General features: G+C 44.8%; 1 protein-coding gene across 1 annotated transcript in view; it reads left to right on the top strand.

Annotated features, from left to right (window-relative positions):
- The window catches only part of SKOR2 (SKI family transcriptional corepressor 2), a 56571-nt gene extending 32173 nt beyond the window's left edge, over positions 1–24398 (top strand). The window contains exons 5-8 of the mRNA XM_032213907.1: positions 7261–7326; positions 7759–7857; positions 16461–16528; positions 24336–24398. Of these exons, the coding sequence (XP_032069798.1) occupies positions 7261–7326; positions 7759–7857; positions 16461–16528; positions 24336–24398 (296 nt within the window). The remainder of the gene's footprint in view (positions 1–7260; positions 7327–7758; positions 7858–16460; positions 16529–24335) is intronic.
- Positions 24399–27401: the final 3003 nt, after the last annotated feature.

Below are 27401 nucleotides of genomic sequence, written 5' to 3' on the forward strand. Positions count from 1 at the left end.
CTTTCTTAACTTTGGCAACTTTCAGACAAGTGGACTTTAACTCCCAGAATTCCATGGCTGGCTGAGGAATTGTGGGAGTTGAAGTCCATAAGTCTTAAACTTGCCAAGATTGAGAGATACTGGTCCCTGGGCTGGTAGGACCTGTTTGAGAACGTCTAATACAGAGGTGGGTTCCTACCGGTTCAGCCCTGTTTGGCCGAACCAGTAGTAACTTGGCAGCAGTGGTGGATTCCGGATCCCGTTCACACACATGGATGCGCATGGCGTGTGCATGCATCGTACCTGCCTGCCAGGGGTGGGTTCCTGCCAGTTCTAACCTCTTCTATAGAAGAGGTTCCACAAATCTACAGTGCCGTTTAGAACCGGTTCCAGCTCCCTCCCCCCTCCCGTCCGCACATCATCAAGACGAAGAGCGAGAGGAGGAATTCTGGGAGTTGAAATCTACAGTGCCGTTTAGAACCGGTTCCAGCTCCCTCCCCCCTCCCGTCCGCACATCATCAAGACGAAGAGCGAGAGGAGGAATTCTGGGAGTTGAAGTCCACAAGTCTTAAAGCTGTCAAGTTTGAACACCCCTAGGGTTTTTTCCCAAAAGGGTTAGGGGTGCAAGGGTCTTGTAACCTGACAGCTTTAAGACTTGCGTGCTTCAAATGCCAGAGTTTCTGAGCCAACGTTTTGGTTGCTAAGCAAGAGCATTGTTAAGTGAGTTTCACCACATTTTACAAGCTGGCCATGCTCACTCAGTCACATGGCCAGCAAGCCACTCCCACCTGGTCACATGGCCGGCAAGCCACTCCCACAAAGCAGGCCACACCTACAGAAGAGGTTCGAAAAAAATTTGAAACCCACCACTGCTGCCTGCGGTGCCAGGTGGGCCCTCCAGAGCACCGTACCAGAATGATAGCCGGTGCTCCAGGCAGGCTCCAGTCCGCCTGTACCGGGGCAAACCGCCTGCAACCCACCACTGCTTGGCAGCCTGGGTCACTGGAACCGGCAGCGACCCAGACCTGCCATGCCCCCAAACCAGTTATCCTACGGCGGTGCCATCTTGATTTTTGGTTCTGCGCAGAACAATTTTCACTGCAGAAAGGTAATTTTTTTCCTCTTGGCGTGAGCGCGGGTGAATCGAGATCGCACATGTAAAAGATTTTGTGCGGCGAACCGGCATTAATGCTGGCAGCAACCCACCCTTGTCTATTAGCAGCCATAACAACACAGTTTTTCTATTAGACTGCAATACAGGTAGAGGTGGCGCAGTGGTTAAATGCAGCACTGCAGGCTACTTCAGCTGACTGCAGTTCTGCAGTTCGGCTGTTCAAATCTCACCGGCTCAGGGTTGACTCAGCCTTCCATCCTTCCGAGGTGGGTAAAGTGAGGACCCGGATTGTTGTTGGGGGCAATATGCTGACTCTGTAAACCGCTTAGAGAGGGCTGAAAGCCCTATGAAGCGGTATATAAGTCTAACTGCTATTGCTATATGTCCTCGACTTATAACCACAATTGAGCCCAAAATTTATGTTGCTAAGCAAGACAGTTGATAAGTTAGTTTTGCCCCGTTTTACGACCTTTCTCGGCACCATTGTTAAGTGAATCGTTGCAGTTTTAAGATAGTAACACGGTTGGTAAGTGAATGGCTTTCCCATTGACTTGTCAGAAGGTCACAGAAGGTGAACATATAACCCTGGGACCCTGCAACCATCATATATATGAGCCAATTGCCGAGCGCCTGCATTTTTATCACATGACCATGGGGATGCTGCAACGCTCACATGAGAAATGGTCATAAGACACTTTTTTCAGTGCCATTATAACTTTTAACGGTCACTGAACCAATGCTTGCATATTGAGAAGTAACTTTAGCAATAGCAATAGCAGTTAGACTTATATACCGCTTCATAGGGCTTTCAGCCCTCTCTAAGCAGTTTACAGAGTCAGCATATCGCCCCCACAGTCTGGGTCCTCATTTCACCCACCTCGGAAGGATGGAAGGCTGAGTCAACCTTGAGCCGGTGAGATTAGAACCGCTGAACTGCAGAACTGCAGTCAGCTGAAGTAGCCTGCAGTGCTGCATTTAACCACTGCGCCACCTCGGCTCAACTTTAAGGGAAAGGGAAAGGTTCCCCTTGCACATATGTGCTACTTGTTCCCGACTCTAGAGGGTGGTGCTCATCCCCGTTTCAAAGTCGAAGAGCCAGCACTGTCCGAATACATCTCCGTGGTCATGTGGCCGGCATGACTAGATGCCGAAGGCGCACGGAACGCCGTTCCCTTCCCACCAAAGGTGGCTCCTATTTTCCTACTTGCATTTTTTACGTGCTTTCGAACTCCTAGGTTGGCAGAAGCTGAGACAAGTAACGGGAGCTTACTCTGTTACGTGGCACTAGGGATTCGAACCACTGAACTGCCAACCTTTCTGATTGACAAGCTCAGCATCTTAGCCACTGAGCCACCACATCCCTTGAAGTAACTTTACATTCAACCAAAGGAAAAATTTTGGGAGAAGTTACCTCAGACCAATTATTGTTTGGTGTGATTGACAGTTCCTTGCTGCTTCAAAAATTAGATAGTCGTATTTTTCTCCACAGTTATCCTTTGACGTGTGGCTCTTCTAACCCCTTGTGAATCTTTTCCACCTGAAAGAAGGAAGATGTTAATTGAGGCTCTGGGAGACAGGAAGGAAATTTCATATCTTTCGTATTCATTGAAATATGAGCTGCCAACCCATTAAAAACTTCCAGTTGATTAAGCATCTCCCTTTTAATTACTCCATCGATTATATTTAAATATATATTACCAAACTTCAAGAGGAATGCCATTTCATACCATGAAGTGATGGAAGTGTAAGATAATTTTAGAATTTAATAAACAAAACAGGCATGTCTTCTTAAAGAAAAAAGAACAATCCAGAGTAATTGTTGATCATTTCCTTTTGTTTATAATAGTAACACGTTAGAGATAGCTTCTTGTAATGAGCCAAAATATGACTCACAGCAACAGTAACCAACATTGGCTTTCCTCAGTTATTCAGATTCTAATGGATTAATCCACTAATATAATTAATTTTAAAAAACCCTCTAGCATGAATAGTAGCATATGGTTGTCAACTCCTAAAGTTGCCTTGGTGAGGAAAGGGGGAGGAGCACATTCCACGGATACTTTCGGATAAAGTCGGATCTCAGATTACTGCAGCAGGCTTGGGAGGGGTGCACCTCATTGGGGAATGTGATTTATGACACAAACTGAGTGGAGGGAAGGAAGAGGGGTAAAGTTCAGCTATAATTTAAACAAAGCTCAGATCTGACGGCAAAAAGGCCTTGCCTAATGGTGCTCCTAATAAATGATTAGTTTTGCTTTGAAACTTGGCTCGAGACTCATGAATCAATTAGGGCATTTTTAGGAAACTTGACATTGTATGGTATTAAACAGTTGCTTACATTTACCAGAGGTCCTTGACTTACAACCATTCATTCAGTGATAATTCAAAGTTACAACAGGACTGAAAAGAGGGCTTAGAACCAGTCCTCATCCTTATGACTATCCCAGCATCCCTCAAAATTTGGCTGCTTGGCAACTGGCAAGTATTTACAATGGTTACAGCAAACCAGGGTAAATGATTGCAATTTCTGACCTTCCCAGCCAACATCCGATAAGCAAAGTCAATAGCCAGATACGCTTAACGACCACATTATTCACTTAATAACTGCAGGGATTTGCTTAAGAACCGTGGCAAAAAGATGTTAAATTGGCTGAATCTCACTTAACAACCATTTTCCTTAGCAACAGAAATTCTGGTTGCAATTCTGGTCATAAATTAAGGACTATCTGTCGTATACCCAATAGGGTACAATATTATAATATTAGAAAGAAGAAACTGCTGCAGATTATATCAAACCAGGTTTCAGTCTTGAGCTGATTGTTTAGAAAGAAGTCTCTATTGCATAATAGACAGAAAGACAGATGGCTGGACGGATGAATGGATGATAGGAGAAAGATGATAGATAAACATAGACAGACAGACAGACAGACAGATAGATAGATGATAGATAGATAGATAGATAATATGATAGTTAGATAGATGATAGATGATAGATAGATAGATAGATAGATAGATAGATAGATAGATAGATAGATAGATAGATAGATAGATAGATAGATAGATAGATAGATAATCTGCCTGATCTGTCTGTCTGTCTGTCTGTCTGTCTGTCTGTCTGTCTGTCTATCTATCTATCTTGTGACCTCTAGGCTGGAGTACTGCAATGTGCTCTACATGGGGCTGCCCTTGAAGAGTATTCGGCGACTTCAGCTAGTCCAGAATGCGGCCGCGCGAGCGATTGTGGGTGCACCTCGCTTCACCCACATAACACCTATCCTCCGCGAGCTGCACTGGCTTCCGGTCGATCTCCGGGTACGCTTCAAGGTGCTACTTACCACCTTCAAAGCCCTTCATGGTAGTGGATCTGGGTACTTGAGAGACCGCCTACTGCCAATTACCTCCATCCGACCAATTAGATCCCATAGATTAGGCCTCCTCCGAGTCCCATCTGCCGGTCAATGTCGACTGGCAACTACGCGGAGGAGAGCCTTCTCGGTGGCAGCTCCGACCCTATGGAACGATCTCCCCGTGGAGATTCGTACCCTCACCACCCTCCAGACCTTCCGCACAGCCCTTAAAAACTGGCTATCCCGTCAGGCCTGGGATTAAAGACTGTAACCCACCCGAATAGTATGAATGTTGTGCTTTTAATGATGTATTGTCTTATGTGTCAATTGTTTGTTTCCCTCCCTTTTCGAGTTGTAAGCCGCCCTGAGTCCCCCCAGGGAAAAGGGCGGCATATAAATAAATTACTCTAAACTCTACTCTAAACTCTCTATCTATCTATCTATCTATCTATCTATCTATCTATCTATCTATCTATCTATCTCAACCTATCTATAATCTCTTAATAAAATGGGAAAAATAGCTAAACAAATTATATTTAGCAAACATTAAAATATCCAAAATAGCTACAAAGGAAAAAAAGAAAAGGAATTATTTGGTTTCTAACATAATTTGCACAACTAATAATTTGCCCTATTTTAGACATTGAAGCCTAACTATTAGATTAGGCTTGGGATTGTATTTGCCCTGCTGTGTGATGTTATTGTATGGTGAGTAACTATTCTTGTCTACATTTTAAGTTAAAAATTTTATTGTGCAGTTATACCGTTAGTTTTTGCATTGTTGTCTGATCTTTAAGTTTAGGCTCCCAGTCAGATACGGTATTAATAGAATCTTTCTTCTGATGTTGAGCAAAGTTTATTTTTGCTGCTACAAGAATAGTTTTCATTAAATTGTTATATTTCTTGTTGATTTTTTTCCCTGAGATTTCATCTAAGAATATTTTGGTTTCTCTTTGGAGGGTGTAAATAATTTGCCTTTCCTGGCTGCCATCGTGGTCATTTTGAAATCCCCCTGTAGATATCTTTGCCACTTAAGGAGGATTCCGCAAAAAAATGCATGATTGACATGTTGCCCTCTGGAGTCATACAGAATTGGTGTACAGTAAACAGGAACGTTTCTGAGCATGTTTTGCTATTTTGCAAGGATGCAATATGATATATTGGGAGAAAAATGTCAGAAAATTTAAGTTGATCATCAGAATTATATGATCAAAATTTAGCCACTGTCTTAATTATTTTACACTCTTTCCAAGGAGATTACTATGGTATAAACACTTTACTTGATCAAATGAAGCCTAGTGGATGGTGCAAATCAATAAGAATGGCATGGCATGGCATGGCTTGGCATAGAATAGCATAGAGTAGAGTAGAGTAGAATAGAATAGAATAGAATAGAATAGAATAGAATTCTTTATTGGCCAAGAGTAATTGGAGACACAATTTGTCTCTGGCGCACAAGGTCTTAATGTACACACAAACAATAAAGTGATAGCTCATATAGATCATAGCTATGATCATTAATCATAAGGTACAACAAGTGATAAATCATAAGATACCAGTAGGAGAAGGTAGCAGGAAAGATGAGAAGATGAGAAGGATAATAGCAATAGAGCCTCCTGATGAAAGAAATGTCCTTCTGGGTTCGGCTCCAAGTGGGGAAAAAGACACTGGAGACATAGAGGCTGCTTGGAAAGATGGTTTATTGGTGGACAGGGCCACATGGCTTGAGCCCTGAACAGAAAAGGTGATCACATGTTTCAATGTTGGTGGAGAAGAAGAGAAGGGCTGAAGGAGGGGCTTGCTAGGCTTTTTATAACCTGTTCAGTCCTCTTTGTTTCCTGTTCCTGTGTAAGAAATGTATTCTGATTGGTTGTCAGACTCCCATGTGGCCATGCAGGGGCAACTCTCTAGGCTGCGTTTTGAATCCAGGTTTGTTTGAGTTCTCAGATGCCATGTGGTCAGTTGGGGCCAATATTATCATGCTTTAATCCCATCCCCCTGTATCTGCAGTGGAGAAGTCTTTATTATGTAAAGTGGACTAGCTTGGCCTTCTTAATGGCCCATTGACAAAGTGGGGATGGGCAGGAAGCTACAGGCAGCTATTCTGTCTTTTAAAGCATGTTTCTTTCTTTTCACATCCAGAGAAATATTCTGCCTTTTCAATATTTCCTAGGATATTTCATTTTTCTGGGAGAGGGCTGGATGATAACTTCCTACAATACTACATGGGTAAATATCTTTAGGCCTAAGACAGTGCTATGGGGATTACCATAGGTGTTGAACAGAATGATGGCATGGGGGAAAAAATATCTTTGGGTCTAATTGTTATGGCATAGAACAGTGTTTTTCAACCTTTTTTGTGCAAAGGCACACTTTTTTCATGAAAAAAATCACGAGGCACACCACCATTAGAAAATGTTTAAAAAATTTAACTCTGTGCCTATATTGACTATATATAAAGTGTTTTTCCCACGGCACACCTTACACTATGTCACGGCACACTAGTGTGCCACGGCACAGTGGTTGAAAAACACTGGCATAGAATGCCCTACAGTAGCATCCTGAGGGGAGAAGTTGAAACAATTTATGTCCAGGATATGAGGGGTCTCAGCCCTTTTTCTCAGCCATTTTTCTGGTTCGTGCCATGTACAGATCCTCAATGGAAGGCAGGCTGGTTGCAATTGTTTTTTTCTGAAGTTCTAACGCTCCATTAAAATCTGTGTCCGTCCTGTTTGGTTGCTGTGCCAAACCGAACAGTTATAGAAGCACAAATTACAAACTCAATATTTCCTTTATAGTAATAATTCTCTTTTCATTCAGGTGACCCCATCCAGGAACCCAGCGTACCCCATTCTCTGAAAAAGGACATGGAAAACATGGGAAAAGGTAAAAAAAGGGGGAGGGGTTTATAAAGATAAATAGATGCAAATCTCTTAGCGAGGCTGACTTTTTGTTTTAGCGGAATATCAAGACAATTAAGGGTAATATATGTTTTTTACTCCCAACCATATTTTAAGCTTGACAAGCAACATATGAATAATATATGGACCTTTTGTGTGGCTATAATTGAGATTAATGCATATGTATCAATCAATACACGACACTGGGCTATAATACTTTAAAATAATATATTGCATTGATTTGTATTCATGGATTTCTGCATAAAATCTATCCGAAGCTGCTCAAGGCATGCTTGCAAGCCACCCTTAAGCTGCCAAAAATATTTTACCATTTGTAATTGTGGGCGTTAGGTCTTTAGAGTCGGTGTGCTGACAAAATACTTTCCCCACCTCTTTTTCTTTTTCCTCTTTGGTCTAGAAGAGCTTCAGAAGGTGTTGTTCGAACAGATTGATTGGCGCAGGAGGCTTGAACAGGAATTCCAAGTGCTCAAAGGAACCACCTCATTCCCAGTGTTCAGTAAGGTTTTGTCTTTTTAAATTCGCTTAACTTCAGATAATGCACTGAACTGCAACACCCAGAAGCCCCAGTCAATGAGACCAATAAAGGGGTGATAAGACATAAGTCTTATATAAGAGCCGAGGTGGCGCAGTGGTTAGGGTGCAGTACTGCAGGCCACTTCAGCTGACTGTTATCTGCAGTTCAGCGGTTCTAATCTCACCGGCTCAAGGTTGACTCAGCCTTCCATCCTTCCGAGGTGGGTGAAATGAGGACCCAGACTGTGGGGGCGATATGCTGACTCTGTAAACCGCTTAGAGAGGGCTGAAAGCCCTATGAAGCGGTATATAAGTCTAACTGCTATTGCTATTGCTATTATATCATCATACATAGATCTAAACTAACTATTTTGAGCACTGCAGGTCCCATTCCTAGAAGCATTGGCACAAATTGTGTGAAATCGCGTGAAACACTAGTACTGCTTTATAAAATCTTAGTAAGGCCACACCTGGAATACTACATTCAGTTTTGGTCACCACATTACAAAAAAGATGTTGATGTTGCAGAAAATGACAGGCTTTAGACTTCTCAGGATACAGGAAAAGTTTATTTGGCAGCCAGGTTCAGAAAGCTAGCCCATGGCTTAGCATTGCAAGTTCTGAACAACCTTCATTATCGAAGTACGCATTCTTATACCTTCTCAAAAGCATTGCAGCACGGAAATATTTAACACATTTCTTAGTGTAGTGTATTGTATTGTATTGTATTGTATTGTATTGTATTGTATTGTATTGTATTGTATTGTATTGTATTATTTGTATGCCGCCCTTCTCCGGGAGGACTCAGGGCGGAGAACAATTCAAGGGGGGAAAAAGGGGGGGAACATAAAAGACAAAATACAAATAATAAAAGTAGACAACAGTCGCACAACCATACATGTCGAGAGGGGAGGGAACTCATCACCCCCAGGCCTGCCGGCAAAGCCAGGTTTTGACGGCTTTTCGGAAGGCCTGGAGAGAGGTGAGGATCCGAATCCCTGCGGGGAGTTCATTCCAGAGGGCCGGAGCTGCCACAGAGAAGGCCCTCCCCCGGGTAATAGCCAGGTGGCATTGGCTGGTAGATGGCACCCGGAGGAGGCCAACCCTGTGAGATCTAATGGGTCTGTGGGAGGTAATTGGCAGCAGGCGGTCTCTCAAGTACCCAGATCCAATACCATGAAGGGCTTTATAAGTTACGACTAGCACCTTGAAGCGTATCCGGAGACTGATCGGTAACCAGTGCAGCTCGCGGAGGATAGGTGTAACGTGAGTGTACCGAGGTGCACCCACAATCGCTCGCGCAGCTGCGTTCTGGACGAGTTGAAGTCTCCGTATACTCTTCAAGGGCTGCCCCCTAGTGGTTACCTTGAGGAGAAAACCTTATAAGGAGATGGGGTCTGACTTCTCCTTTTGTTTATGGAGTACGTGTCATTAACGAACTTTAATTGAAGCTTGGACTTTTGACATAGATTTTGACATAGGGACATCTTGTGGTTAGGCACTGGCTTCCTGTTCTTTTGCAAGCTGCAACTCTGCCTATGTGGCTTTAATATAGAGGTAGAGGGGCTCTAAGAGGCTGTCCAGCCTGACCCAGTAGGTTTCACACTTAATGTCCAAATCTCACTTTACGTCTGCTTTATTGAGACTTTGGAAAAAGTGCAAAGAAGAGCAACGGAAAGGATTAAAGGCCCGGAGGCTAAAATATAGGAAGAACGGTTGCAGGAATTGCGTTTGGCTAGTCCAGAGAAAAGAAGGACTAGGGGTGACATGATAGCAGTATTCCAGTATTTGAGGGGTTGCCACGAAAAAGAAGGGGTCAATTTGTTTTCTAAAGTACCAGAGGGCAAACCAAGAAACAATGGATGGAAACTAATCAAGGAGAGAAACAGCCTGGAAGTACGGAGAAACTTCCTAACAATGAGAATAATTAATCAGTGGAACACCTTGTCTTCAGAAATTGTAGGTGCTTCATCATAGGATGTTTTTAAGATGAGACTGAATAGCCACTTGTCTGAAATCATATAGGGTCTCCTGCTTGAGCAAGGGGTTGGACTAGAAGACATCCAAGGTCCCTTCCAGCTCTATTCTGAATGAATTGAATTTTAAAAATGTGTGTATTATTTCAAAAAGGGATTTACTCACTCTCCCTATAATAATGGGAGTAATATGATAGTTGAGTGTGAACTGGAGAAAATCAAAATACAAAGATCTGAAAATAGAAGTAGAACAAATGTGGCAAAAGAAAGCAAAGGTAGTAACTATACGATAGGTGCCCCGGGTGCCATCCCAAAATACCCGGACCACCACTTGAACAACATTGGCATTGAGAAAAATCATCATTGGTCAATTTAAAAAGGCAATTTTACTTGGAACGGCTTACATCCTCCAACAATACCTTTAATTCCATCAAAGATACATATCTCCCTGTCCCAGGTCCTTGGGAAGGACTCCATAGGTAGATAAAAATGCCAAATCCAGTCTAAACATCTAGTTGACTGTGTGACAAACCATAATCCCTTAGGAAAGCAGGTTGTCCAGAGTATTAAAACATCCTGTTTGAGATCACTGGAACCTCCAGCCAAGAATAACAGAGGTGGAAGGGACCTTAGAGGTCTTCTAGTCAGTGGTGGGATTCAAATAATTTAACAACCGGTTCTCTGTCCTAATGACCAGGTGGGTAGGCATGGCTCAGTGGTCATGTGACTGGGTGGATTACTATGGTATAAACACTTTACTTGATCAAATGAAGCCTAGTGGATGGTGCAAATCAATAAGAATGGCATGGCATGGTGTGGCATAGAATAGCATAGAGTAGAGTAGAGTAGAGTAGAGTAGAGTAGAGTAGAGTAGAGTAGAGTAGAGTAGAATAGAATAGAATAGAATAGAAAGAATAGAATAGAATAGAATTCTTTATTGGCCAAGAATAATTGGAGACACAATTTGTCTCTGGCGCACAAGCTCTTAATGTACACACAAACAATAAAGTGATAGCTCATATAGATCATAGCTATGATCATTAATCCATGTGACTGGGTGGGTGTGACCAACTCAATATCACTCACATCGATGGGTGCTTCGTCTTAGCTATTACAATGTAATAAGGGTTAACCAGAGAGGCAGTTTCTGTAAGCAGGGCAATAAAGATTAGGCTAGAAACAACACCAGAAACAAAGAGCCGAGGTGGCGCAGTGGGTAGAGTGCAGTACTGCAGGCCACTTCAGCTGACTGCTATCTGCAGTTCAGCGGTTCAAATCTCACCGGCTCAAAGTTGACTCAGCCTTCCATCCTTCCGAGGTGGGTGAAATGAGGACCCGGATTGTAGTTGGGGGCAATATGCTGACTCTGTAAACTGCTTAGAGAGGGCTGAAAGCCCTATGAAGCGGTATATAAGTCTTAACTGCTATTGCTATAGAACACCAGAATGTTTCCTTCCTGCCTTCCTTACACGATTAGCCCAGTAAAGTGGGGAAAAAAAAGATTTCTTCCAACAATCGGTTCTCCGATCTGCTTAGAAAGTTAATAACTGGTTCTCCCAAATAGGTGCGAACCAGCTGAATCCCATCACTGCTTCTAGTCCAACCCCCTGCTAAAACAGGAGATCCTATACCATTTCAGACAAATGGTTGTCCAATCTCTTCTTAAAACCTACAGTGAGGACCACAACTTCTGAAGGCAAGCTACTCCACTGATTAATTGTTCTCACTGTCAGGAAATTTCTCCTTAATTCCAGGTTGCTTCTCTCCTTGATTAGTTTCCATCCATTGCTTCTTGTCCTGCCCTCAGGTGCTTTGAAAAATAAGTTGACCCCCCCTCTTCTTTGGGGCAGCCTCTTAGCTATTGGAAGACTGCTATTACGTCACCCCTATTCTTGTTTTCATTAAACTAGACATATTCAATTCCAGCCACACTGTTCTTCATATGTTTTAGCCTCCAGTCACCTAATCATCTTGGTTGCTCTTCTCTGCGCTCTTTCCAGAGTCTCAACCTCTTTTTGGAAGAGTTTCTTTTCCATATTCTTGTTTTGTTGTTGATTAGAAGCATCTTCCCCCTAGCCTAGCCAGTGGTGGGTTTCAAAAAAATTTCGAACCTACTCTGTGGGTGTGGCCTTCTTTGTGGGAGTGGCTTGCCGGCCATGTGACCAGGTGGGAGTGGCTTGCCAGCCATGTGTTCTCTCTCTCTCTCTCTCTCTCTTTCCTTCCTTTTGTCTCTCTGTCCCTTTTTCCTTTTTTTCTTTCATCTCTCTCTCACTTTTTCTTTCTTTTTTCTTTTTTCTTTTTCTTTCTTCCTTTCTTTCTCTTTTTCTTTCTCTTTCTGTGTGAGTCTCTCTCTCTCTCTCTCTCTCTCTGTGTGTGTGTGTGTGTGTGTGTGTGTGTCAGTGGTGGGTTTCAAAAAAATTTTGGAACCTCTTCTGTAGGTGTGGCCTGCTTTCTGGTGGAACCTCTTCTAACCAGTTCGGTAGATTTGACGAACCGGTTCTACCGAACTGGTAGGAATCCACCTCTGCCCCTAGCTTAAGGTGAAGCACAACAGAAACTCTTATTCCCCACTACACTGTCGTAAAAATCAAGGTACTCAATCTTTGCCCAGGTAAGAGAAATCCAACCAAGATCTCCCACTGGTTAATCTGGAAGAGCTAAGCAGATACAAAACACCCCCCAAAGCTTTTTCATTGTTGTCGAGGGAGGAAACATTTATTATCAGAAACCCAAGGACGCAAAGAAAGCAGAGGACAATGGATCATCTGAAAAAAAGCCAAGGCACTAATTTATAGGCTCCCATTTGCTGAGTCAAGAGCCTTAAAGAGACAGTGCACCACACAGGTCAACCCAAAGAGACTTTTTTTTTAAAGGCAAGATACACAAGGAAGGTTGCTGTAAAGTGTTGAAAGAAATGTCCTTTTGGGTTCAGCTCCAAGTGGGGAAGAAGACACTGGAGACATGGAGGCTGCTTGGAAAGATGGTTTACTGTTGGACAGGGCCACATGGCTTGAGCCCTGAACAGAAAAGGTGATCACATCCTTCAATGTTGATGGAGAAGAAGAGAAGGGCTGAGGGAGGGGCTTGCTAGGCTTTTTATACCCTGTTTAGTCCCACCTCTCTGTTTCCTGTTCCTGTGTAAGAAATGTATTCTGATTGGTTGTCAGACTCCCATGGTGCCATGCAGGGGGCTACTCTCTAGGCTGTGATGAGTCCAGGTATAGATGAGTTCTCAGATGCCATGTGGAGAGTTGAGTAATATCCCTTCCCCCTACAGCTGCAGTGTGGAGAAGTCTTTATTATGTAAAGTGGGCTAGCCTGGCCATCTTAATGGCCCATTAGCTGGGGATGGGCAGAAAGCTATAGGCAACTATTCTGTCTTTTAAAACATGTTTCTTTTCACATCCAGAGAAATATTCTGCCTTTTCAATATTTCCTAGGATATTTCATTTTTCTGGGAGAGGGCTGGATGATAACTTCCCACAAAAGGTTAGGACGAGTAATGCATATTAACCACTTTGACCACAGTGCATCAGAACTTTATAGAGATGGTTGTGTACACATACATGCCCATCATACGGTCTCCTTCTAGGGAATGGCATGGGATGCAGCGTGCAGAAAAGAAGAGAAAGTCAAAGAAAGCTAAGATATGAAAAAGAAAATAAAACTTTTTTTTCACCCACCAGACAAGAGGATTTCATTGCATTTCTCCATAGTTTTCTATTCTTGCAAACCATCCTAGCTCTAGATCCATCTACCATAGTGGTGTCCAGCCTTGGCAACTTTAAGACGTGTGAACTTCAACTCCCAGAATTCCTCAGTCAACATGGCTGGCTGGAGAATTCTGGGAGTTGAAGTCCACAAGGCTTTAAGAGGCCAAGGTTGGAGACCCCTATTCTATATAACCAAAATACATCAGCCTGTTGATTTCATCCCGGGAATTCATTTTTATATTCAGTCCACATTCACGCTGAACTCATCCATCCTTGGTCCTGCTTCTTCTTGTGTTATCACACACACTTCTTAAGACCAGAATATTCCTTGAGTTACAACCACAATTCAATCAGAACTTTCTTTGCTCAACTTGTTGATCGCTTTTTCTTCTTTTTTCTTTTATATGTGTGTGTACACATATATATGTATTTATACCAGTGGTGGGTTGTAGGCGGTACACCCTGGTACGGGCGTACCGGAGCCAGCCCGGCACACCGGATACCGTTCCGCGACGGTGATCTGGAGCGCCCACCTGCCCGCCCAAGCTCCTTACCGGTGTTTAAAGGCTGCTGCACTTCCGCACTGGTGCTTGGTGCATACAGCGCCTGCACGATGCTCCGCAAAGCAGCTGGAGCATCGCAGAGGTGCTAGGATGCATGCGCGCATGCTGCACGCGTCCATGAAGACACCGCCGGCCCCGTTCCAACCAGTACGATTTGCAACGCACCACTGATTTATACACACACACACACACACACACACAAGAGGAAGAGAATTAATTGCTTTTTCTCTTCTTTCAGCACTCAGCCAGGGTGGATCCTACATGTTAGATGTTAAATTTACCACTTTTTCCTCCTTTTTTGCGCACTATTTGTTGTCATTGTTAGGGATGAATGTATGGTGTTTTTTTTAATTTTGCTTCATTTTGTTTGTTTGTTTTACTATTCTGTATTTTATTCTCTATGGTAGAACAATACATTTATACTGTATATAAAAAAAAGAACTTCCTTTGCTAAGCACAGAGGTTATTACATGGGGTAGGCCTGATTTTACAACTCTTTTTCCCCCCGCCAGGGTTGTTAAGTGAATCACTGCAGTTGTTAAGTGAATCATACGGCCGTTAAGCGAATCTGGTTTCTCCCTATTGACTTGGCTTGTCAGAAGCTCCCTAGGAAGGTTGCAAATGACAATCCCAAAACCCTGGGATGCTGTAACCATTGTAAATTGTTAAGATTTTTAAATCTAAATTTGAAAATTGTACAATTCCACCGTTGGAGCTGTGGAGTTGTACAATGATCCAGAACACACAGTTCAGTGGTGGGTTCCGGATCCCGGTGCAACTGGTATGGTGCAACGGGGCTGGGCGTCCACCACATGCATGCGTGCAGCACGCACGCAGCGCTCACATGCGTACTTACTGCCCTGACGCTCCAGCTGCTCGGCGGAGCATCACACAGATGCCATACACTCCATGCGCGTGCACAGAATCCCCGATCGGCTCAAATACCGGTAAGGATGGGCAGGTGGGTGGGCCCTCCAGAGCACCGTACCGGAACGGTACCTGGTGCTCCCAGCAGGCACCGGTACATCCGTACCAGAGTGTACCGGTCCTATCCCACCACTGACACAGTTATAGTTGATTGACTGGAGAGGGCTGGCTCCTGCGTGAGGCAATCTACACTGTGATTGGTTGCTATGGGTGTGGAGGGGGAGGTTCCCTTTTTTCCCGCCTTTTTCTTCTACGTCCTCTGTGGGCTCCGAGATTTACGTCATGATGCTCCTCATGTTGGCCTGATTATTGTTGTTTGATGTAAAATATATTTCTTTATATATATCTCCAAGTCTCTGAAATGAAAACGTTCTAATACATCTTTTTCTTTGACTTCTTAACGCTTCCTCAGCTTTATGTCTAGAACCCTGCCTCCAAACTGTCCTTATAGAATAATATATTTTTTTCTTTTATAAACATTCTTTTTAACACAGAGAGTTTTTCTTTAAACTGGTACGTCATGTTCTTTAACTTTCTCTTTATACAGGTACTGCCAAATACATTTTCAATATATTTTGCCTACTTTACCCTACTGTGGGTGTGTGGGTGTGTGTGGGTGTAATATTTACATTTTCAGATTTTGGTTTAAACCTTTCTTTCCATTGATTTTTAAATTTAGTAGCTGGGACTTCTAACTTCCTGCTGGCTTCCCCAGTGACTTTGCTTGTTAAAAGCTGGCAGAAAGTTGCAAGGAGGGCATTTGTTTAAGGAACTATGATTCTCGCTTAATGACAGCAATGGGGAGAGCTTAGATTGCCACTGCTAAGTAATGCAGTCATGTGACATCACGCTTTATGGCCATATTGCTTAGTGATAGGAATTCCACTCCCAATTACCCATCATTAACTGAGGACCACCTGTATACAGACTGAGGATAATTGCTTCAATATTTCATTTCATTTAAGATAACAGACTTCCTATGATCTAACACCAGATCTGCTCTTTTTTCAGTAACCAATTTTTTTTTAGAAATAGCAATAGCAGTTAGACTTATATACCGCTTCATAGGGCTTTCAGCCCCCTCTAAGCGGTTTACAGAGTCAGCATATTGCCCCCACAGTCTGGGTCCTCATTTCACCCACCTCGGAAGGATGGAAGGCTGAGTCAACCTTGAGCCGGTGAGATTAGAACCGCTGAACTGCAGATAACAGTCAGCTGAAGTGGCCTGCAGTATTGCACCCTAACCACTGCGCCACCTCGGCTCTTTTTTCAGTACAAAATTCCCAGAGAGTAACAAACTGCGGCTTTTAGTGGGGAGGTGGGGGAATTGAATTGGCAGTGTCTAACAAGAAAATTATTCATGTACTTTTTCCCTCTTTTTTTTTGTCCTTTTTTCTTCTTGCACAGATAACTTTCAAGATCAGATGAAGCGGGAATTGGCCTACAGAGAAGAAATGGTTCAACAATTACAAATTGTAAGATTCTCCTCTGCTGAGGAGCTTTGGATTAAAAATGTACTCGTCTGATAATTTAGCACAGATGTCTATGCGTATTTGCCCTAGTTGGAACAAAGGAAATTCGGATTGTCTTTTCATGCAGAGAATTAGAGCTTCTGTCATTATTTTCTGCCTTTGAGACAGTCTCGACTCTCGGCAACTGCCTGAAATATTTTCGTGGCCACCTTGTCAGAAGTAGTTTACCATTGCCTGCCTTTTAGGGCTGAAAAAGGAGGATTGGCCTAAGGCTGTGATGGCTAACCTGTGGCACCAGTGATGTGTGCTGAGGGTCATGGCCAGTGAGGCAAGCAGGCAAAAGCCACCCTAAGTCTGCCAGCACCAGCCGCCCCCAAAGCCCCGACATGTCCTGCTGTATGGCCGGCACGGCGCAGGGGTGGGTTTCAACCGGTTCGCGGCGGTCCCCGCGAACCGGTTGGTCGGCGAACCCGGAAGTAAGTAACTTCTGGGAACGGCGAAGGGCCCACCCGCCTGCCCGCGTTCCTTACCCGGTTTTGACGAGTTCTGCGCTTCCACGCATGGGCAGGACGCATACAGCGCCTGCGCGATCCTCCAGGAGCAGCTGGAGCATCGCACAGATGCTAGTACGCATGCGTGCGCTGCGCGCGTGCACGAGGATGCCGCCGGCCCCGTTCCAACCGAACCGCTTGGACACGTCCCGCTGTATGGCCGGAAGGCGCGCCGGCACTTTAAAGTGCCGGTGCGCCTGTCTATCATAGAGCGGGACATGTCCCGCTTTATGGACGGAAGGCGCCCCAGCACTTTAAAGTGCATGCCGCCACGCCGGCCATACAGCATGGCTTTAAAAAATAAAAAATAAAGTGTCAGCCCGTGCGTCAGCAGAGGCGGGTAAAACACACACACACACACAAACACAAATTACTTATAATAATACAAATTACAATTGCATACAAATTCCAATAATTTTGAATTCCTCCCCCTCCCTCCGACCCACATACCTTTTCCAGCTGTGTCACAGAGGATTTCAACTCTCCTCTTGTCTGCCATGATGAAAATGTAAAAAATGTAAAAGGAAAAAGGCAAGAGCTGCTGAGGTCAGGCTGGGTTAGCTGCTGCCAGAGTCTCCAATGGATGACTCTGCTTAACTGTTTAAAAAAGGCCTCTAAAAAAAGTGCCCTCTGCAGGAGGAGGCGAGAGAACCACGTGCCTCCTTTGCATAAGGAATTTTTTGCCTTTTAACCCTTGCTTAACTCTGCTCAAGTGATCATAAAGATAGAGTAAAGGAGGCACGTGGTTCTCTCGCCGCCTCCTGCAGTTAAGCACTAAGCAGAGTCATCCACTGTGACTCTGGCAGCAACTACCTCAGCCTTTTTCCCTTCAATTTTTTTTTCTTTTCATCATGACAGTGGTGAGGTCCTCCCTCCCCTGCCTCCCTTGACTGCACGTCCCTGTGTGGCACGTAGTGCCCTCTCTCCGAGCATGCCAGCCGTCGCACCAGCCCAGCCCCACCATACATGCGCGCGCACCTCTCACTGGCCAGGTGGTATTTGGGTCTCTGCCGCACATGCGCAGGCAGCGAGGTGCATGCAGGGGACGCATGTGTGTATGCACAGGGGCAGGGGACATGCACGGGGGATACGCGCATTGCATTGTGGGGCCTCGTGCAGCACCCTGTGCTCCATTTTGGCTTCCAGGTTCGTACAGGAGGCATTCCACGCCCAAAATGGGATGCTGGGGGGATGCAAATGCGCAGGGGGCACGCACATACACAGGGGGGAAACACATGGGTGGGGGGCACACATGCATGGGGGGGCACACAAAGGGGAACATGTGCATTACATTATTGGGGTGGGCGGGCACATGCGCTGCTGTGTGTGCTTGCGCTTCTGGCACCCAACGACAAAAAGGTTAGCATCCCTGAGCTAAGGTCATCCAGCTGGCTTCATGCATAAAGTGGGACTAGAACTCACTGTTTCCCAATTTCGACCCTGGTGCTGCAACCACAATATTTAGCCCGCAACCTGTGACCTTAATGCGGTCCACAATTTCCACCGTATGTCATGGTGACTTATTTAACCGATCCAATTGTATGACCCTTTTTTTGTGGTGGTCATTAAGCAAACGAGGCCGTTGTAAAGCGAACGTGGCAATCACAAAGCGAGTCCATTTCATTCCTATGGAGATTGATATTTTTTGTGTGTGTGCAGAAACTGCCCCCAAATCCTGGTAAAACGTTCCATCGCTCTTCCTTTCGTGAATCAAGGCAGAAGTAGTTTGGTCTAGCGATTAAAGCAGCAGGCTAAAAACCCGGAGACTGTGAGTTCTAGTCCCATGAAAAACACCTGAGTGACTTTGGGCCAATCACCAGGAGACGGTGAGTTGTAGTCCAACCTTAGTCATGAAAACTGGCTGGGCGGCTTTGGGCCAGTCCTTCTCCCTCACAGGGTTGTTGTTGTGGACAAAATAGGAGAAGGAAAGAGTCTTAGGCATGTTCTCCACCGTGAGTTACCTATAAAATTAATCACGGTAGGATTAAAAAAAAAATCCAAGATAAATAAATGTTACTCCCAAGAGTTTCAACTGATGGTTTGGCCAACTTACTGTGAAAAGATCCCAAAAAGCAGATGGGCTTTCCCTTAGTTATCAGACCAGTGGTGGGATTCAAATAATTTAACAACCGGTTCTCTGCCCTAATGACCAGCTGCGTAGGCGGGACTCGGTGGTCATGTGACCATGTGGGTGTGGCCAACTCAACGTCACTCACATCGATGGGCGCTGCTTTGCCTTAGCTGTTACAATGTCATAAGGGCTAAGCAGAGAGGCAGTTTCTGTAAGCAGGACAATAAAGATGAGGCTGGAAACAACACCAGAATGTTTCCTTCCTGCCTTCCTTACAGGATTAGCCCTGTAAAGTGGGGGAAAAACAAAAGGAGATTTCTTCCAACCGCCAGTTCTCCGAACTGCTTAGAAAGTTACCAACCGGTTCTCCCGAATAGGTGCGAACCGGCTGAATCCCACCACTGCATCAGACATATAAGCGGTAGATCCGTTTGGCCAATTATGGGAGATGCCTCCTGCCCCACCGACTTTCTTCCAGCTTCTGTGAAGTTCTGTGAGTGCCCACAAAAACCTAACGAGACATAATTGCTTTTAAGAGGAGCTGGTTTGCACACCCACATGTCCCTCTACTTTTCTTGCCAAGGTGATGGGAAGGTTTCAAGCTAGAATAGGCTTTTTAAGGCAACCCAGTCTCCCAGCGCCCTCTGCTGCTTTCTTTTATTATTGCACTCCCCAGGAGCTCAGCGGGGAAAGCCATTAGTACCTGCAATTGCAATACACCTCAATCAGGAGGGGTCCTTTTCAGTTTTTCTCCCTTGGTGGGTTTGTAAAGAACCTTGTCGTCATTGTCTGGTGGATCGACCTCCTTGGTTTGATTTTTATCCCGCCTTTATTATTTTATAAATAACTCAAGGCAGCAAACATGCATGCTGCTCTTTCCTCCTTCTATTTTCCCCACAGCAACAACACCCCTGTTAGGTGGGTTGGGCTGAGAGAGTGACTGGCCCAAAGTCACCCAGTTGATGTGTATGCCTAAGACGGGACTAGAACTCACAGTTTCCTGATGATTGGCCCAAAGTCACCCCGTTGATGTTTATGCCTAAAGCGGGACTAGAACTCACAGTCTCCTGGTGATTGGCCCAGCGTCACCTTTCCAACTTTCATGCCTAAGGCGGGACTAGAACTCACAGTCTCCTGGTAATTGGCCCAGCGTCACCTTTCCAACTTTCATGCCTAAGGCGGGACTAGAACTCACAGTCTCCTGGTGATTGGCCCAAAGTCATCTTGCCAATTTTCATGCCTAAGGCGGGACTAGAACTCACGGTCTCCTGGTGATTGGCCCAGCGTCACCTTTCCAACTTTCATGCCTAAGGCGGGACTAGAACTCACAGTCTCCTGGTAATTGGCCCAGCGTCACCTTTCCAACTTTCATGCCTAAGGCGGGACTAGAACTCACAGTCTCCTGGTGATTGGCCCAGCGTCACCTTTCCAATTTTCATGCCTAAGGCGGGACTAGAACTCACAGTCTCCTGGTGATTGGCCCAGCGTCACCTTTCCAACTTTCATGCCTAAGGCGGGACTAGAACTCACAGTCTCCTGGTAATTGGCCCAGCGTCACCTTTCCAACTTTCATGCCTAAGGCGGGACTAGAACTCACAGTCTCCTGGTGATTGGCCCAAAGTCATCTTGCCAATTTTCATGCCTAAGGCGGGACTAGAACTCACGGTCTCCTGGTGATTGGCCCAGCGTCACCTTTCCAACTTTCATGCCTAAGGTGGGACTAGAACTCACAGTCTCCTGGTGATTGGCCCAAAGTCACCTTGCCAATTTTCATGCCTAAGGCGGGACTAGAACTCACGGTCTTCTGGTGATTGGCCCAAAGTCACCTTTCCAACTTTCATGTCTAAGGCGGGACTAGAACTCACAGTCTCCTGGTAATTGGCCCAGCGTCACCTTTCCAACTTTCATGCCTAAGGCGGGACTAGAACTCACGGTCTCCTGGTGATTGGCCCAAAGTCATCTTGTCAACTTTCATGCCTGAGATGGGACTAGAACTCATGGTCTCCTGGTGATTGGCCCAAAGTCACCCAGCCTGTTTTCCTGCCAAGATGGGACTAGAACTCCCAGTCTTCTAGTTTCTAGCTTGGTGCACTAATTACTAGACCAAACTGGCTCTCATTGATATCCCAAAACATTGACCTTCTGTAGATCAATGGGAATGGGTCACAGGAGTGGTAGGATTCAGCCAGTTCGCACCACTTCTGGAGAACCGATTGTTAAATCATTTGAATCCCACCACTGGTCACAGGGCCATACTCCTTGACTGCTCTCCCCTTGGCAACAGAGAGCCAGCACCTATGAGCTGGGGCTGCAAAGAATGAAGTGAGCACAGGTTGTGAGAAAGCGGGTCAAAAGAAAGTCTTCTTGCCCACTGCTGTACATGATCCTTTCCCCATCTCCACTGAGAGCATGATGTGTTATTCCTGCCTGCGTAGGCTGCAGTGTCCCTAGGAGTTCAAGCTAGCACAGATGGGGCTTGTCATGTTTTTATCCTCACAACAAAGGGTTGCCGTGTTGAAGCGATGCTTTGTGCAATGACCCTTTGTAGTCATTGTGCATATATATTTGCTTTTTCAATGAAGAGAGCTAGGCACAGAACCTGGCCATCTCTGTAACATTCCCACCGGTTAAGTCAACTTAACCCCCGTGCATGACTGATCCTGTTTGCAGCTGAGTGCAACATCATCTGGAGAATTAATTGATTGAGCCAGCTGGTCCTATCAGGGTTCTCCCAGCACATTAACCCCCCTCATTAAACTAGTTGGGCAGATTGTGGGGACAAAGTCAATTGGTGGTAAAAAAAACTGGAAGAGTGATTGCAATTTATTTCCTCTCGGATCTAGCAGAAAGTGTCACAATTGGGACTCCGAAATCCAAACATTACAGGAGAGGGCAACAATAATTGGCAAGAGCTGAGGTGGCGCAGTGGGTAGAGTGCAGCACTGCAGGCCACTTCAGCTGACTGCTATCTGCAGTTCAGCGGTTCAAATCTCACCGGCTCAGGGTTGACTCAGCCTTCCATCCTTCCGAGGTGGGTAAAATGAGGACCCAGATTGTGGGGGCAATAATGCTGACTCTGTAAACCGCTTAGAGAGGGCTGAAAGCCCTATGAAGCGGTATATAAGTCTAACTGCTATTGCTATAACTCAGACGCGCTGCTGCCATCTAGTGGCTATACAGAGCCTTGCAGCCTAGATTTAACTGCTGTGGTGTGTGTGGAGCGGGTTACCTATAAACTGGGTTACATATAAAATGGGTTGACAAAATTAGAAATGAGGAGGTGATAAACCGCCTGGGAAAGCCAAGGGAAATCATCAAAACCATTAAAAAGCAAAAGTTAGACTATCTCAGACATGTGAGGCGTCATCCGGAAAAACATGGCATCCTTCACTTAATCCTCCAGGGAAAGATTGAAGGCAAATGAGGTCCAGGCAGAAGAAGAACATTGTGGCTTCAGAATCTAAGGGACGGGTTTGGACAAAACTCAACAGCACTTCTTGTGTGTGCGGTTGTTGATAAAAAAAGGATCGCCAAATATGATCGCCAACATCTGATGACGGATATGCAGGGGTGGGTTCCTGCCAGTTCTAACCTCTTCTATAGAAGAGGTTCCACAAATCTACCATGCCATTTAGAACCGGTTCCAGCTCCCTCCCCACGCCCGTCCACACATCATCAAGATGAAGAGCGAGAGGAGGAATTCTGGGAGTTGAAGTCCACAAGTCTTAAAGCTGTCAAGTTTGAACACCCCTGGGGGATTTTTTTCTAAAGGGTTAGGGGTGTAGAGGTCTTGTAACTTGACAGCTTTAAGACTTGCGTGCTTCAATGCCAGAGTTCCTGAACCAACATGACTGGAGGAGGAATTCTGGGGGTTGAAATCCACAAGTCTTAAAGCTGTCCCCTGGGATTTTTTTTCCTAAAAGGTTAGGGGTGCAAGGGTCTTGTAACTTGACAGCTTTAAGACTTGCGTGCTTCAAATGCCAGAGTTCCTGGGCCAACATTTTGGTTGCTAAGCAAGAGCGTTGTTACGTGAGTTTCACCCTTTTTATAAGTTGGCCACGCCCATCCAGTCACATGGCTGGCAAGCCACTCCCACCCAGTCACATGACCAGCAAGCCACTCTCACAAAGCAGGCCACACCTATAAAAGAGGTTCTAAAAAAAATTGAAACCCACCACCGCGGATACGGCACAAGAGCAGAGGTGGATTCTAGCAGTCACTACTTCCAGTTTGCTCATGGGTGCATGTGCATGCGCAGAGCAATAAAAATTGCTCTGCACGTGTGCAGAAGCAAAAAATGGAGAACTGGTTCGGGGGCATGGCAGGCTTGGGTCACTGCCGGTTCCAGCAACCCAGGCCATCAAGCTGCTATCGATTCAGCTGAACTGATCTGAACTGGTAGGAACCCATCACTGCACAAGAGGAAGAGGAAGAAGTGTGGAGTGAGATAGTATTTGTAGTTTTTATGACGTGGACTTCAACTCTCAGATATGAACTTCAACGGCCAGAATTTCCCAACCAGCTGGCTGGGGAATTCTGGGAGTTTAAGTCCACACTCCTCAAACTCGCTGAGGTGGAGAAACTGGTATAGTGTGTTATCTGAACTTTGAGATTGGCAGAAGAGAAGAGAAGCATGTCATCTTTAACCTGATTTGTGAGGCGTGGGGAGACAAAACACGTTGGTGTGAAAAGGTTCTTGATACTCTCCAAAATCATCTAAAAATTAAAACTAGATTGAAGTATTATATTATACCACAGGGGTGAGCATCTATGGCCCCTTTATGTCCAGTGGACTTTAACTTCCACAATCCCTGAGACACCATGGTACTCAACATGACCGGTTCAGAAATTCTCGGAGTTGAAGTCCACAGAGTGTAAAGCTGCCCACCCTGTAGTACCATATAGTAACCCAGGCATTCAACGACATTTTGTCCCCTGCAGTTTTTACTTTAATAGAGGATCATTTTCTACAGGAGCATCCCTTTTGTTCAATTATACGTTTACTCATTTCAAATGAAATATGTGCACATTATTCTTATCTACATCCCTCTTGTGGCCTGCATAATGGATACGATTGCCTTCCTACAGGGTTTTTAGATTTTGGGGTCTTGAGGTGCCTTCTTTGATATCTCTCCTTTCTTCACTAACCCATTGCTGTTGAGTGAGGCATTTCTCTGTTTTCTTTCAGATTCCCTATGCAGCAAGCTTGATTAGGAAAGAAAAACTTGGCACACATCTCAGCAAAAGCTAAAAGGTAAAGCTCACACAAATAGGGGACGGGCCCCAAATATTTTTTGCCAGTGGGACTATTAAATTTTTGCTATGTGCCCCTCTCTGAGGGTGTGAATTTCGCAATCCTGCTACACCATAATAAAACTTATACTCAAAATGTCAAGAAGCATAAGTACAGGTAGTTCTCGACTTACAACGGTCCATTTAGTGACTTTGAAGTTACAACATCCCTGAAAAAAGTGACTTATGATCAATGTTCATACTTGTGGCATCTTTTAGGCTCAGGTTGTAGGTTGTAAAACTGAAATATATCTCAGGGAGAATAGCAATAGCAGTCAGACTTATATACCGCTTCATAGGGCTTTCAGCCCCCTCTAAGCGGTTTACAGAGCCAGCATATTGCCCCCAACAACAATCTGGGTCCTCATTTTACCCACCTCAGAAGGATGGAAGGCTGAGTCAACCCTGAGCCGGTGAGATTTGAACAGCCGAACTGCAGTCAGCTGAAGTAGCCTGCAGTGCTGCATTTAACCACTGCGCCACCTCGGCTCGGCCCCTGAGGTTGGTGTGGCAAGAGTTAGTGCATTCCAATGACTCTCTGCCTAACTGTTTTTTATTTTTATTTTTGACTCTCTGCCTAATTTTTATTTTATTTTGACTGACGAAGGTAACTTGGATGAGTAATGAAAAGTCTCAGATTAACAAACTTTGATTTTACCTTCTTAAGTACTTTTGGCCTGAATGCTAAAGTACTGGTCTTTCATTGCCATAACTGCAACATTTGTTTTAAGCAGAGTCAAGGAAAAAAAAAAGTTGCTTCAAATGTTGACACGGCTGTATTTCCCTCTTACTGCCTGCAGTTTAGGACAAGTGAGGAATTAGGTGAATAAATTCACTGTTTTGAGCGGCACTGCTGAACCATCATGATGAAGTCCATCGCTCTTCTGCCCGGGAAGCTGAAATTAAAGGCACTGTCACAATGTTGAGATTTTCAACCCTCAATCTCTCCGGGAACATTTGAATTTGACCTGCAGTCACTTTTCGTTTCGCTGACTCAGAAATGCAGAGAACAAATAGCAAAGGAAGCCATTCACTCACTGTCCTGTCTCTGGAGGGTTTCTTGATTTTTGTTTTTAAGAAGCCCTTCACTAGGTCAGGTCAGACTTGACTCTTGATGATGTACCTTGGACAGATCCATGAATCTTTCATTGCTATAATATGGAATTTAGGTTGCCATGGCCACCTTCTCAAGTTTTACTCATCCCCCCCCCCACTCCCAATCTATGGCCTCAGGATCATCTAGTGGCCTCATGCCTAAGTACTATCTTGATATAATCCTACTTATTGTATAATCCCACTTAGAATACTGCATCCAGTTTTTATCACTGTGATACAAAAAACATGTTTGAGACCAGTGGTGGGTTTCAAAAATTGTTCGAACCTACTCTGTGGGTGTGGCCTCCTTTGTGGGAGTGGCTTGCCTCCCATGTGAACGGGTGGGAGTGGCTTGCCGCCCATGTGACCGGATATGAAGATGCCGACGACACTTGTCAGAACCACCTTAAATTACCTCACACACAGCACTGGCATGCATAACAATAGGATGTAAACTTGCTTTTTAAAAGGCATCTTTGGTTTGCGTTAAAACAACTTCAACACGTGCAATGTTCTGATTGCACCACAAACGCAGTAGTCATCCTTACCTTTCACAGAGGCACTGAGTTTTATAAATAGGAGCATGATAGTGCAGAATAATCATATCCAAGGACCAGTGGTGGGTTTCAAAAAAATTTGGAACCTCTTCTGTAGGTGTGGCTTGCTTTCCGGGTCCATTGGTGGAACCTCTTCTAACCGGTTCGGTAGATTTGACGAACCGGTTCTATCGAATCTGTGTGAACCGGTAGGAACCCACCTCTGTTTGAGACTCTCGGAAAAGTGCAGAGAATAGCAACAAAGATGATTAGGGGACTGGAGGCTAAAACATATGAAGAGCATTGGAGGAAGTGTTCCTAGTCTAACAAGGAGAATAGTAATAGCATCTAGCTTTATATACCGCTTCACAGTGCTTTACAGCCCTCTCTAAGTGGTTTACAGAGTCATCTTCTTACCGCCATCAATCTGGGTCTTCATTTTACTGACCTTGGAAGGATGGAAGGCTGAATCAACCTTGAGCTGGTGAGAATCGAACTGTCGAACTGCAGTCAGTCAGCAGACTGCAGTACCGCATTCCATTGACTAGGGGTGACATGATAGCAGTCTTCCAATCTATGAGGGGCTGTCACAAAGAAGAGGGTCATCCTGTTCTTCATAGCACCTAAAGGCAGAACAAGAAGCCATGGATGGAAACTAATCAAGGAGAGAATCAAGCTAGAAGTAAAGATATATTTCCTGACAGTGAGAACCATTACCTTATTTTTTGGAGTATAAGACGCACTGGAGTATAAGACGCACCAAGATTTTGAAGAGACAATTTTTTTTAAAAAAATGTGCACTCTGCAGACCTCCCGAAAATGTCCCATTTTTCGGAAAAATGAGCTCATTTTTTTTCCAAAAAGGGGCATGAATAGCCTTTAGGAGGCTTATAGAGTGCTCCTGGGGTGGGGGAGGGCAAAATGAGTTTAAAAACGGCCTGTTTTTCACAAAAATGGGCCCTTTTGTCAAAAAAGAGGCATGCATAGCCTTTAGAAGGCTTATAAAGTGCTCCAGTGGGCTGGGGGGGGGGGCAAAATTCAGCAAAAAATGTCCATTTTTCACTCATTTCTGTCCTCCCCAGCCCCTAGGAGCACTCTATAAGTGTCCTAAAGGCTATGCGATGTTGTAATATATATCCTGTCTTTTCTCAACTTTGGCCTCATGGGCGAACCACGGGAACATTACAATGCATGGCCATTTTGGTGAAGAGAGCGGGGTTTCGGGAGGCAAAAAATTGTTGTATTCAGTGTATAAGACGCACCTAGATTTTCAGCCTCTTTCTCGAAGGAAAAAGGTGCATCTTATACTCTGAAAAATACGGTAATTAATG

This window comes from Thamnophis elegans, chromosome 3 (assembly GCF_009769535.1).
Source record: "Thamnophis elegans isolate rThaEle1 chromosome 3, rThaEle1.pri, whole genome shotgun sequence".
Classification (NCBI taxonomy): domain Eukaryota; kingdom Metazoa; phylum Chordata; class Lepidosauria; order Squamata; family Colubridae; genus Thamnophis; species Thamnophis elegans.